The following is a 14,324-nucleotide window of genomic DNA, read 5'->3' as shown; positions in this document are numbered from 1 at the left end:
CCTTCAGCATGCTGATATTCTGTGCAGTGTGGATCACCTTCATCCCAGCATATGTCAGCTCTCCTGGAAAATTTACTGTGGCTGTGGAGATATTTGCCATCCTGGCCTCCAGTTTTGGACTGATACTGTGTATATTTGCTCCAAAGTGTTTCATCATAGTATTTCAGCCAGAAAAAAATTCAAAGAAATATTTAATGAACAAAAATTAGTTTCTTAATTATCAAATCCTCTGGAATTTAGGTGTCAAAATTTGTATGATTTGATAGTAAATATAATATTACCAATACAATTTTACTAATTTTGGGAAACTTCTGTAATCCCAATCTTTAGCTAAATTGATCATTTAGGACTATCAGCTTTCTGTATTGCTGCTTTTGTAGTCATGTAATCTTATTTTATTGATGTTTTTCAGAAATGACATGTTGAATAAACAAAACTATTGAAGGTATATTTAATACTTTACCTTAAGGCTTGTTATTTAATGCTTAAATTCACCTTCTCCCTGTATATTTTCAAGACATTCATCCATCCATCCATTCAGAGTCACAGGGGTCACTGGTGCCCATATACAGCAGTCACTGTGCGAGGGGCAGGGCACACCCTGGGCAGGTTGCAAGACCATCTCAGGGCCACACATAGAGACAAACAAGACAGGCAACCGTTCACGCTCTCACTCACACCAGGGGACAATTAGAGTTACCAGTTAAACAGCCATGTTTTTTGTCTGTGGGAGAAAGCTAGAACCCATGCATCCACAGAGAGTACATGGAAATTCTACCCAAAAAAAAGCTCTCTGAGCTGAGATTTGATCTGGTGACTTTTTTGCTGAGAGGCATAAGCTCTACCAACTGAACCATTGGCTTTGAGTGCAATAAGCATACAGATTATATGACATGTTACTGTAACATTTTAAATTATCTCCTAAAGTGTATAAATATAATTATAAGAGGATTTGGCCTAAAACCGAACTTTGGGGTACCCCACAAGACAGTGGCGCATCATCAGAGTAAACATGATTCATAAAAACAGTAAAAGACCTTTCAGATAAATAAGAGGTCAACCAGTTTAACACAGAGCCGGAAATACCAAACACATCTCTCAGTCTGTTCATAAGAACAGTGTGAACCATGGTGTATAAGGCTGAAGTCCAATAAAACCTGCACCATGTAGTTTCTAGAGTCAGCTGCCATCAACAAGTCACTAGAAACTTTTAATTTAGTGCAATTTGTGAAACCCTGACTGAAAAGTGTCCGTAAAGTGGACACTTGTTGTTCTCCAGCTTAATGATAAAAGACAAAAGCTCAGTGAATACAGATAAAAATGGCTGCACCTGCAGAACGGTACTTTACAGTTTTTAGTGACTGGTATGACACAGCCGTCAACTCAAAAACCACATTTTCAAAACACTTAACGCAGAGGCCTAAACATAGACACAGTGGTCAAAATGACACATTTTGTTTGCAAAAGGCAACAACTATGTCAAAACATTTAAAATATGGAACAAAAGCAAATTTTGCCTTCAAACAACTCAACTTTGACACAGTGAGAACACCTCCATTCAATCAGTACACAATGGGCAACAAAATACAAAATACAGCAATCGTGTGAATCAGTGCACCATTGCTTGTCATTGTAGACTCTGACTGTACGTAGCTTACATGCCAGTGTTGTTTGTAGTCAATTTTGCCCTCTTGCAAAAAATGCATCCAGAAGCAGATACAGTATGCTCTGATGCAAATTTTATTGATTACATTCTTTTTTTCAGACTGTGCCTGACAAATGAAATACAGTTTTTACTGATTGCTTTGACCTGTTTGAAGAAGCTCATCACCATCTCAAAACAATCAATAAAAACTGTATTCCAACAGAGAATACATGGAAATAAAAATAAAATCATTTACTGTGTGAGAAATTAGGTAAATAAAAAACACAGTCTTTTACAGTAAAGAACAAAAATCTATAGTAGGTCTTTAGATTAGAACTTTATTGTCATTGTACAGAGCATAATGAAATTACAGTTCAGAACACCCATTCAGAAGAAGACAGAACATGACAAACATAGGAGAATAGGTACTCTAGGTCATTGTTTCCCAAAGTTGGGGTCGGGACCCAAAGTGGGGTCCCGAAACATCAAGGTGGGGTCCTGAAAAGATTTTCGGAATTAATTACATTTTTGCCGTAGTTGTTACAAAGAAGTGAGGTTAGTGTATTTAAAATGGATAAATGTAGCATAAAAATATTGTTACTGTGCCCATGCTTAGTTGACCTGATACAAATGTTTATCATCCAAAAATAGTTGGGGGCACAGGTCTCTGCTACTGTTATTTTGTGGGTCAAAAGCTGAAAAGTTTGGGAACCACTGCACTTTGGTTCCCAAAGTTGGGCTTGGGACCCAATTATGGGTCATGAAGCACCTTGGATAATATCCAGAAATCAATTTAAAGGGTAATAAAATAATTGCTGATGTAATATTTTCCTTATAACTATTACCAAAACACTAAATAAGTATAAACAAGTATTTATATTTGTGTACAAGCTGTGTAGATTGTCAAAAACCTGTGTTTTTAGGGTTATTAATGATGTATGTGTACTAAGATCAGTAATATTTGGGGTCACAAGTTTTTACCTTGGATAATTTGTGGGTCAGAAGATAAAAAGTTTGGGAACCACTGCTCTAGGTCATGCTGCCACTGAACAAACCCTGCTCAGAGCAAGGATCATCTTCATGAAGACATAATGAGGTGCAACCCTCCTAAAAAACTAAAAACCACACAAGGACAGATGAGGAAAAAAACCACAACATTACTTGAGTACAAGAGAACAACACAGGCCTGTAGACTGATTGCAAATTGAAAAAATCTGTGAAGAAATGTCAAACAGGTGCTTTCGGTGTTTCATACTGACAGATAAAAGGAAGTTGGGACTTACTGAATGACATCTGCGTTAACTGTTTTTCAAAAGGGTGGACAACTATCTCAATCCAATGAGAATGGGTTAACACATTGCAAGAGGTGTCTTCTGCTCTGCTGAGATGGTGATAATGAAGACTGAGAGGTTCCCAGTTCCTTCAAACAGGTCAAACCAGTCAATAAAAACTGTAAAATACAGTAAAATACTTTCAAAGAGCCAGTGTTGATTATTTGTAGGTCAAATGCAGAGAAGGAGGCTGAATTAACAAGTCTGCAGGAAAAAACTATCTTTAAATACAGCTGCTGATTTTTTTTGTTCTGCTCTTGGTTTTTCCTTCTCTCCTGCCCTTCCTTACTTCCTTCCTTGCTTTGCTGCTTGGAGCCTTCTCTACATTTTTAATCCGAAACCAGAAATGATGGAAATTTTTATTTTTATGGATTTGGTTAGCTGGTCTCTTAATAAAATTATTGGAGCAAAGTTTTTTCTTCTTCCATGGGAGGACATGTGAAAGGTGGGACCTCTGTTCTTCTCTGTTCTGGTTATATATCTGGACTCCAATCATTGGATTCTACAGATTGGCTTGGTGGTCTCCTGGTGTTCTACAAAACAACATCGGTGGCTTTTCATCTCCTGGCTGACTGACCAATTTGATGGATGGCCATACTATCAGCACTCGGACATTTGCCTTGAGCGAGCTGGACTCGGTCTGCAAGCGATTCTGTGGAGGCTCGCGGGCCGACTGTGGTCCCTGGACTTTGCTGGCCAGATGGAATTGATCTAGGAAAAGCTGATAGCTCGGCTCAGCGGAATTGTCCACACTATTTTCCTGATTGGATTCGTCACCTTGATATGTATCAGCAGACACTGAAGCAGATGCAAAATTGTTTTCATCTGCCTGACTCTTCTGTTCCCAAAACAACTGATTACAGATTCGGCTCTCCCCTACATGGCCTTGATCTGTTGACTAAATTCTTCCTGGTTGGATTACGTCGACAAGGCTCTGCCCCATCTGGTTCCTGGAGCAGGCTGAAGGCCGCACTGAACTGTGGCTGCACTGGTTTTGGGGACTTGATTCTTTGGGCTCATTCTTCAGATATTCACACAGGCATACAACACTCATGGCTTCAGATACACGCACCCCTAAACTCACTTACTCATCTGGCTAATAAATCTGCTCTTTGCAGAAGGTTTTTTTTATTAACACCATAGTGTTTCACAGTGTTGATATAATATGATGTTTTTGTTTTTTTTCCCCCTCATCTTCCCTTGTGTGGTTTTTAGTTTTTCTGTTAAGTGTAGTGCCTCCTCGTGATGTCTTCATGAAGATGATCCTTGCTCTGTGCTGGGGTCTGTGGTTACATGACCCAGGGCACCTGTTCTTCTATGTTTGTTCTGTCTTCTTCTGAATGGATGTTCTGAACTGTAATTTCATTGTGCTCTGTACAATGACAATAAAGGTCTCTCTAATCTAATCTAATCTCTAATCCACCACCTCAGTGTGCTTCCCAGGGTGTCACGAGCACAGAACAGTTTCATGGACAGAGTTCCTTCAGATGAACATAATCCAAGCTTTACTGCCATGTTTCAGTTAAAAACATAAAGTCAAGGGACTCCTTCGTAACAAGTTCATTCAAGGAAAAAGACTTGTTGCTGATGGAGCGCCATGCAGGAGGGCCATGCACAATGATGACAGCTCATCAGTTCTTTCATTAGCTGATGGCGGCATGCAGATTAAACAGTACACATTGAAACAATGTTTGTGACAAGAACGTAAAAGGTGGCTCCACAAGGTGTTGCAACTTCCTTAGTCTAAGCTCCAATAAAGAGGAAGCTGGCGGGGCTGTGAGGAAGTGTCATTTTCCTGTGGGTGTGTGACCAGGTGTGTGTGGGCCCACACATTCCATTGTTCGGCGATTGTGATAGGTTTGGAGGAAAACTGTTTTATTTGATTGTTTTAATAATTTAACATGTGGTAATGTGGTGTTTTTATGCAGGGTCACACAGTTAGTGATGTTCCGATTGTGGCTGTTCAACGCTGCAGGTAGGCGATAGATTTTTGTGTTACTTATATTGCAGTGTATATTTTTGTTTTTATACATTGTTTTGTTATTAGATAGAGCTGCATTTGATCCTTCGGGATTCAAGTGTTTTCTCAAGTGTTGGCTTATGCAACGCAAGTATGAAGTGTTTTAAATTGTTTTAGATTGACTTGATTAAAGTGTTCTCATAAGTGTTTCATAATTTTTGTATTTTGTGTTTTTACASTTCTGTCACTGCTTCCTGCTGTCCTTTAGAGTTTTTTTTTTTTTAGTTGTTGGTTCCATCTAGCTTTTGGTTTGTGTTTTGTTTTTCCTTAGTATTTTTGTTAGGGCGGACTAACAATTTTCTTTTGGTTGTTTCATGTTTTATTTCTTTGGGTCACATCCCCATATTAACATTCCACATCCCTGTTAATCTTAAACATCTGAGACCCGATCTTCATTGAAGTGTTATGCTACGTTCACACCGAATGTGTTTTGAGCAGCAAAAAAGCTCCCAACGCCTCCAGCTGGACGCACTATGTTCAGACCGGGACACAGAGCAGATGCGCGTCTGAAGAGGGAGGAGCATCTTGGTTTTATTCCGGTCTGTGTTTGGCAGATGAAATAAAGATAAAATAAAGAAAATGGCTTTGCGTTATTTACTAAAGAGCAAGGGAACGTTGCGCACATAAGATAATTAATTCACCACAGGATTTAGAGGCGATTTGTTCGGTTAGTTTCGCCACTCCAGGAAATGCGAGCTGACAGACAATTTTTTGTCCCGAGCCCAGTACGAGCTGCTGAACCCAAGGAGGTTCTATAGAACAGCTGGAGTGCACAGAAACCATGTGACCGTGTGATCAGCTGGTGAAGCTAATGGCTAACGCAAAACAGGCAAGAGTCTGGATTTCCCATTACTGTGCGTTGGTAACAGAGCAGAAAAAAAGGACTGACGATGTAGAAATCATAAAAAACTATTAATAATAATATTAATCCAATTATTTTTAATATTTTACAGTTTATATAATCTATCTAATGTTTCAAACAAAGCCAGAAAAGCTGTTTGTGTTATGGATTTATTAACAGAAGAMAAACAGGAAAACGTCTCATTTCACAACACAAGTCAGCAGATTTGATCTTATTTAGCTCAATGTGATCTGAGCAGAACATAATGTAACAGTTTAAAATTAAAATAATCTTATAAAGTCGATGTAATCACTGTTATTCATTGAACTGGTTAGCAGATATTAGGTTGTGGAGCATGTATACAGAGTTTAGCATTGTTGAATCATGCTACAATTTAACACAAACTATTAAATATTACTTTGTCCTCTGATTAATATTTAGACCTACAGAGTGTAAAATAATATTATAAATGTAAGTATTTTTAGGTTTCGGTTAGAGGAACCTGACTTGTTAAGAAGATGTTAGCTAATAGAGACAAGTTTAATCCCATAACCAGAGAACATTTTCTAACTGTTGACTGGTAAATATAAATATTCCTTTTTAATGACAGTAAGAAGAAATATTAAATATACTTTGTTACTAGCTACAATCATAATTTTCAACTAGCTAAAGTCTAAGTTACAGGCTGACTTCAGGTCTGGTTTAGATCATTGTTACTTATAAGTAACAATTATATATTTTTCTGGTATAAATCTGCTGTTTTACATGATTGGTGAATGAAATTAACATAATTATTAATATATTGTAAAAATATGACAGATAATCTGTGAAACAGATCCAGTTCAGCTGCTGTTTATCTATTAATTTCTATGGAGGCTGTGAGCTGTTGTCCTGTTTGGTCTCTGTTTCTGCTCCTCCATGCTGTCACAGACGCTACCAGTGGACGGTATGGGCGGGGCTCAGTCTAGTGATATTATTCAAGACTATGGCTGAACCACATCGGTGCTAATATCTCCAGCCAGAACATCAACTACAGACGGTCGATTCAGATAAAGAGCTCCTATCGGTCTGTTACGGTTTAGTGGGCAACATTCAGGAAACTGTCACGTGGAAAACTGAGTCTCTGATTGGTTAACAAGATGCGTCGAGCGGCGTAAGTTCAGAATTTTGAACTCAGGCGTCGGCTGCTTTCAACGCACTGCATGCACGGAAAACGCTCTGCTGCCCCTTCCGCGTTCCTTGCGCGCTACGCAAAATGGACGTGACGTGACACACGACCCCTAGAGACGGGTCCGCCATAGACTTTGCATGTAAACTGGCTGCTCCTGCAGCTCAAAACGTGTTCGGTGTGAATCCACCATTACCTTGAGTGTATTGCATGTAGTATTTCTGCAATGAACAAAGTCTGCAGTATAAGTTTGTAGTGAACATTGGTTGCGTTAAGTTTTGTGGGTTTGTCTGCCTTAGGGGTGTTAAAATCGGGTTGGTGGTTGTTGAATTGACAGCAGATGGATGAGATTCTCCTGTTTATGTATCAATAAATATTATTAATTGACTTTATTCTTGCGGTCGATTATTCTTCTGCTCCACTCGAGTCATAACAAGAAGATACCCAATGACAAACATGAAGATCTCCATCTATGCAAACTGACTGATTTATGGTTAGCAGGTGGTGGTCGACGCTGGCCAGGCATTAGATGATGTGTCAGACTCCCTGCTGGATACTACAGGTAGAGACTGAAGTCAGGGAGAAACTCCTTACTTCTCAGTCATGTCTACAGTACAGCCTTAAACACCAGCTCTAGATCCTTTTTTCTTGCTTATTGCATCTGGAACTTTGCAAGAGTGAGTGAGCAGCAAACTAACAGAGGTGGAAATCTTCCTCTGAAACTGGCGCCATCTTGCTCCCTGTTTAGAATTAGGAAAGGTCCTTCATGTGAAACAAAATCCTTAAAAAATGGGGGAAAATAAGAAATACAGTTGCCCTTAGTATAATTCATAAGAAGTGGTGATGTAAGGTGGATATCTGGTAATAAATTAAAAAAGTAATAAAATGTAAAATATGGGGAATCATTCCAGATTCACATAAAGATGCCTTTAAAATATGGCATAGGAAAAAGAAAATACATGAAAAAGTTGTAAAGCAATGAAAATCATGATTAACGACCACTAGGATAGTGCATGAAGGAGGGTGCACCCACTGACGCAAGCAATCAATGAGGTTTATAAACAGGTAAAGCCAAACCTACACCCGATTACTATCGACACGAGGAATGGAGAACTGGGTTGTATTTGTAGGTTTGAAATTAGTCTTGGTTTTATTGGAGCTGATATCAGTTTCTTTCTTGGGTGGGTCGGTAAACAGTCTGAAACAAAACATTGAGTCATTAGGTTATATTACTGCTGCTGATGTCAATAATGAAGCTTCGTCAATGAAATGTGACCTACAGGGCACCCCTCGCTTCACTGCATTGTTGATGAGCGGGGACTTTGTTGTTGGAGGTGCTTTTTCCTTACACTACACACAGGATGCAGTGATTTATAACTACACCAAGAAGCCTGAGCCTCCAAGGTGCACAGGAAGGTTAGTAAAAAGGGAAAATGGCAGAAAGTATTGTTTTATGTGTGTAATTGGATACATTTTCATAAAATTTACAATGAAGTTGGAAAAAAATGGTGCAATAAGCAAAACTTGGAACTTTACATTACCATGTTGTGTCAAATAACTACCACTTTATAGAAAATAAGGAAAATGAAAGTTTTCTAAGTGTAAATATTAAAATAAACATAGTTGTAAATGTCAATGATTTTCTATTTAAGGTAAATGTTATATTTTTAAACCAATTACTTAGACAACTTATGAATATAATATAAATTGTTGCAATTGGTGCATTGGTTGGTTCTAAAGCATTATTTCTATTTGCTCAAATGTCTTTATTTCTTGTGAACATTTCCTATTTTCTGTAAATGTCAGCATCCTTTCTATTGTGCAGGTTTAATGCTCGGGGTTTGCGTTTTGCTCGTGCAATGATCTTTGCCATTGAGGAAATTAACAACAGCTCAGAGCTGCTGCCAGGGATCAAACTTGGATATCAAATCTATGACTCGTGTATTTCAGCACCAGTGTCTGCACATATGGCATTTCAAATGACAAATGGTCAAGACCCTGTGTTTTACAGAGGCAGTAATTGTTCCCAATCTGGTGCTGTTATGGCTGTTGTTGGAGATGATGGTTCCACACCATCCATCAGCATGGCACGCATCATTGGTTCTTTTAACATCCCTCTGGTGACTAGTTTAAAAATTGCAAACTGAAATCTGTGTTTTAGTTAAATTAAAATGTCATATATATGTTTTTTCTTATCTTTTTTTCTTTTCTTTTTTAGGTAAGCCATTACGCCACATGTGCCTGTCTGTCAGATAAGCAGCAGTTTCCAACTTTTTTCAGAACAATTCCCAGTGATCAGTTCCAAGCTGATGCTCTGGCCAAGCTGGTGAAACACTTTGGCTGGACTTGGATTGGTACTGTTTATTCTGACTCTGATTATGGAAATTATGGAATGGCATCGTTTCTTGAAGCAGTACACAGAGAGGGCATATGTGTAGAGTACTCTGAATCTTTCTTTCGAACTGACCCAAGTGCTAAAATCAGGAGAGTAGCAGATGTCATTCGCAGGTTTCTGAATCTTACTTATTTTTCTGTCTTGTATGATTTTAAACATCATGCACAACAGGAGCACTGTTTACATGTTTATTGTGTTTTGATGTTGTGTTTATTCATACACATTTAAAGCACCTACCACTATATTATGCCATAATCAACTTTACTTATGATTGTTCTAACAATAGGTCACAAAATATCTTGATTACAGTAGTATCTTGAACAAATTCTAATGTCTTTCCAGATCAACTGCAATGGTTGTTGTAGCTTTTACAGCCTCTGGAGATATGAGTGTCCTGCTAGAGGAGCTGGCTCATGATCCTCCACCTCGTCAGTGGATAGGAAGTGAGGGCTGGGTAACTGACCCAAACTTTTTGAAATTCAGTTTCTGTGCAGGAACCATTGGAGTTGCCATTCAGAAATCTGTCATCCCAGGGCTCAGAGATTTTTTGCTGGATCTCTCTCCTGCTGAAGTGGCAGCCTCTTCAGTGCTTACTGAGTTCTGGGAGGACTCATTCAACTGCAGCTTAAAAATAAGTGAGGATTTATTAATTATTTATTTTACCATTGTTTAACCAGTCAAATCCCATTTAGATAGATCTCTTTTGCAAGGTCGACCTGTGCCTGAAGGAAACCTATTGTACATACTTTTGTGCTGTTAGGGAAACCCAGGTGCTCAGTAAACTCCATTTAATGTAAAGCTAGGTTGTATTTTCTTTCTTCTTTTTTTGTTGTTGTTGTTTAAACAGTTATGAAACTGCCCTCTGCTTTATAGCCAGACAAATGCAATTGCAAAAAAAACAAAAAAAAGAACACTAAATTACTTTGAAAAATAAATTTATATGTGTATTTGTCTTTAAAAGATTAATCTACACATTCTCACTCCCAAGTCGTCACATATTGACGCTTTTCCAAAGGTTCCCTCTGCGTCGTATTTTGACGCATCAGGTGCCCCCCTCGTGTCAGTCCTTGACGCCCGCGGCTTTTCCGGGTTGCGCCACCAGGGGTCTTTGGGTCGGGGGTCTGAGGTTAACATGAGGGATCAGGATTAATGGTTAAGTTTAGGTACTGGGATCAGGGGTAGGATGTCCATGGTGAATATTTGGTCATTTTACGCTTTAGAACATGTTGACGTGAATTTCTACATTTTCTAAAAATGGTTAATTTTACGTACTACGGTCAGGGACAGGATGTCTAAAGTGAACAAAGTTAATTTCAGGCTTTGGAACGGTCATTTTCGCGCATTTTATACACTTTCTGAAAATATGACAACAGATTTCGCCCCATCTCGTCAGTAACTGACGTGACGGGGGTACCCTGCGCGTCAAAATCGGACGTAGAGGGAACCTTGGAAACGCGTCAATATGTGACGACTTGGGAGTGAGAATGGGTTGGATTAATATGTTTCTGTCTTTATGTTTTGGTAGATGATGATCCAAACAAGAAAGTCTGTGATGGAACACAAGATATAAAATTTCTTAAAAGCCCGTACACTGAAACTTCTCAGCTGAGAATAACTAACATGGTGTACAAGGCTGTTTATGCAGTTGCTCATGCCATTCACAATGCAGTGTGTGAGGAAACTAATGGTACTACTAGGTGTGACAAAGGTGTAAGACTAGAGTCCAAACAGGTTGGTGAAAATCAATAAATAAAAAAGAAAAATAATTATAGAGGATTTAAAAAAAACCTCTCTGTATATCTGCTATTTCACAGGTTTTGACTGAACTGAGGAAAGTTAACATTTCCCAAAATGGTTATCCTGTGTCATTTGATGTTAATGGGGATCCTGTGGCTTTTTATGAGCTGGTCAACTGGCAAAAGAGTGAGAGTGGAGTTATTGAACTGGTAACAGTAGGATATTATGATGCAGCACTGCCTAAGGGCCAGGAGTTCCATATCAACAGGAACATAACCTGGGTGGGGGGTGCTACATGGGTAAATTAATTATGATAAATTTAATGAAAACAAGTGTTTTAAATTATTAATTATAGCCACATTCAAAATGACGGAAGTAAATATTTTGTCTGTATTCCAGGTACCAGTGTCAGTGTGCTCTGAAAGTTGTTCTCCAGGAACTCATAAAGTGTTGCAGAAAGGAAAACCCATTTGCTGCTATAATTGTACACCGTGTCCTGAAGGAGAGATTAGTAACATGACAGGTAACATCAAATTACTTATATTCATAGTTGCATTTTAAAAATTTCACAGCTAATGACACTTCATTATTTAACTTTTTAGATTCTTCTGATTGCTTCCCATGCCATAAAGAATTCTGGCCTAATTCAGAAAAGGATGTTTGTTTTCCCAAACTTGTAGAATATTTGTCATATGATGAAGTCCTGGCAATCATCCTGGCTGCATTCTCTGTTTTTGGAGCCTGTCTGGCCATAATAACAGCAGCTATTTTTTTACGTCACAGAACAACTCCAGTTGTTAAAGCCAACAACTCTGAGCTGAGCTTCTTGCTGCTCTTCTCTCTGACTCTGTGTTTCTTATGTTCATTAACTTTCATTGGAGCTCCCTCTGAGTGGTCCTGCATGCTGAGACACACAGCGTTTAGCATAATATTTGTTCTTTGTATCTCCTGTGTTCTTGGGAAAACTATAGTGGTTTTAATGGCCTTTAAATCTACACTTCCAGGTAGTAATGCTATGAAATGGTTTGGGCCTCCACAACAAAGGATGAGTGTTGTATGTCTTACTATTATTCAAGTTTTAATTTGTACTGTTTGGTTGTTACTCAGTCCTCCTTTCCCAATGAAAAACCTGAGCACATACAAGGAGAAGATCATCCTGGAATGTGCTTTAGGCTCTGCTGTTGGCTTCTGGGCTGTGCTCGGCTACATTGGCCTGCTGGCTGTTTTTTGCTTTGTGTTAGCTGTTCTAGCTCGGAAACTACCTGATAATTTTAATGAAGCCAAGCTGATAACCTTCAGCATGCTGATATTCTGTGCAGTGTGGATCACCTTCATCCCAGCATATGTCAGCTCTCCTGGAAAATTTACTGTGGCTGTGGAGATATTTGCCATCCTGGCCTCCAGTTTTGGACTGATACTGTGTATATTTGTTCCAAAGTGTTTCATCATATTATTTCAGCCAGAGAAGAACTCCAAGAAGTATTTAATGAACAAAAATAGATTTTTATAAATATCAAATGGTTGAAAATTAGATGTCAAATTTCTAATTAATTTTTTTACGTACAAAATGTTTTAAATAAAATGTCAGTTTTTTTACTCTGCTCATGTTTGTTTTAAAACAGTTTTGGATTTCTTCCTATTGTTCTTTGAACACATTTAAAACAAAAACAGGCTTATATGTAAGCTAGTGTGTTTCAGTCATCTAGAATGAAGACATAATGAAATTCATTCTGAACCTTTCGATACACCTCCAACTGCAATTTTCACAATTTTCTTCCAGATCATCATCATGTGGTTCATCAACTTAATTGCCCTCTGTATTTGCTGCAATTCTGTACATCACTCATGTTTTAAAAACTGACTTCAGCATGCTTCTCTATTTCTCATACCTTTTTCTCAATCTTAAAAATTCCAATGAATAAGCAAAGCAAAAGCCTCTCTACCCTCTCCCCTACATATTTCCACACTTTCAAAGGTATGTCATCATGTTTAATCCGTTATTATGCGCCACTTTTAGACAAAAAACAAAACATAAAAATTAAACAAAAATCTAGTGTTGTACTTCTACACAGTTGAAGCCCTTTCCTCTTGAAAATCTTGCACAAAAAACACAAGGCTTAATTGCATTCCTTGTTTAATTCCAGTCTAGTGAAAAAAATGTATCTCAAAAACTACATTCACTATTCAGATTCTAAAATATRCTATATGTCACGGTCATTAATGACGTATTTCCGGTAAAATTCTTGTGTAGCAGTAACTTAGATGGACTGTCAGTCCTCAAGACTTTGGCCAACACATTCCTCGTCCCCATGTCTACAAGAGAACAATGACTTATTCATTTACCTCCAAGCCTTTAGTTTACTATCTACAAGTGGTAAGATAGCAACCGGATGTGACCACCTCCTATTGATTAAGTACTGTGTAAGAACCCCTTTGATGTGCTCAAAATGGCCGCTTATCACAAAGAACTCAAAGTTTCTGCAGACCTGAAGTCTACCAAAAGTGGATTATACAGCCTGAAAACCCTCTTTGAGGCCGGATCTCCTGCTGAGATGTAACACGCAGGCAAGCTTCAAAGGCACATTTACATACAATCTCATTTATGGTTTTAGAGCGCTCCCAAAAGACTGTTTTCATAATTACATCACGAACACATGTTTTTCTGTATTTCTCATTCTGATAAAAAAGAGAAAATAAAAAGAACCCATTGTATTCTCTACAATGACTCAATCATTTGAAATAATGTACTGTTTTAATCACTTCACAAGCAATCTACCTCTGTGTGTTTAATCAATTTTAGTGGTAAAAGACTGTGCATAGGAAGGCAGGTCATGTGACTGTTTTCAGCCAATCATGAGTTTTCAGAGTCAACACAATAGGACCAGTTTTAGCGTCAGTCAGTCAGTCAGAGAGAAGTCAGCATGGAGTAGGAGGGAGGACAAAGCTCCAGTTTTCCCTTTGGGGACATTTTTCTTTATTTTATTTTTATTTTATTTTATTTCATTTTATTTTGTAACTTCAAAGTTGTTAATTCCTCTGTATAGAGCGGGACTGGATTTATGCAGGAAGCGAGCTTGATCAGAACATTTTTCAATCAACAAGTATCCAGAAGCAGACTCCTCATGTCCAGCTTGGAGCCGACCCAAGCCGCTTCTTGGTGCGTCCGAACTGTACCCACACGGGACCC

At 38.4% G+C, this 14,324-nt stretch overlaps 1 protein-coding gene across 1 annotated transcript; it reads left to right on the top strand.

Annotated features, from left to right (window-relative positions):
- Nucleotides 1-8,269: 8,269 nt before the first annotated feature.
- LOC106525856 (extracellular calcium-sensing receptor) lies at nt 8,270-12,616 on the top strand (the record flags this gene model as incomplete). The annotated part of the gene is given in 8 exon segments (XM_014020223.1): nt 8,270-8,421; nt 8,831-9,125; nt 9,224-9,513; nt 9,743-10,035; nt 10,926-11,131; nt 11,215-11,436; nt 11,537-11,660; nt 11,740-12,616. Coding segments are annotated over 8 exon segments (2,459 nt in total), but the record flags the coding sequence as incomplete, so codon positions are not given.
- Nucleotides 12,617-14,324: the final 1,708 nt, after the last annotated feature.

Source organism: Austrofundulus limnaeus, unplaced genomic scaffold (assembly GCF_001266775.1).
Source record: "Austrofundulus limnaeus strain Quisiro unplaced genomic scaffold, Austrofundulus_limnaeus-1.0 Scaffold245, whole genome shotgun sequence".
Taxonomy (NCBI): domain Eukaryota; kingdom Metazoa; phylum Chordata; class Actinopteri; order Cyprinodontiformes; family Rivulidae; genus Austrofundulus; species Austrofundulus limnaeus.
Note: the sequence above shows the minus strand (reverse complement) of the source record. Positions and strands in the feature narration are given on the sequence as shown.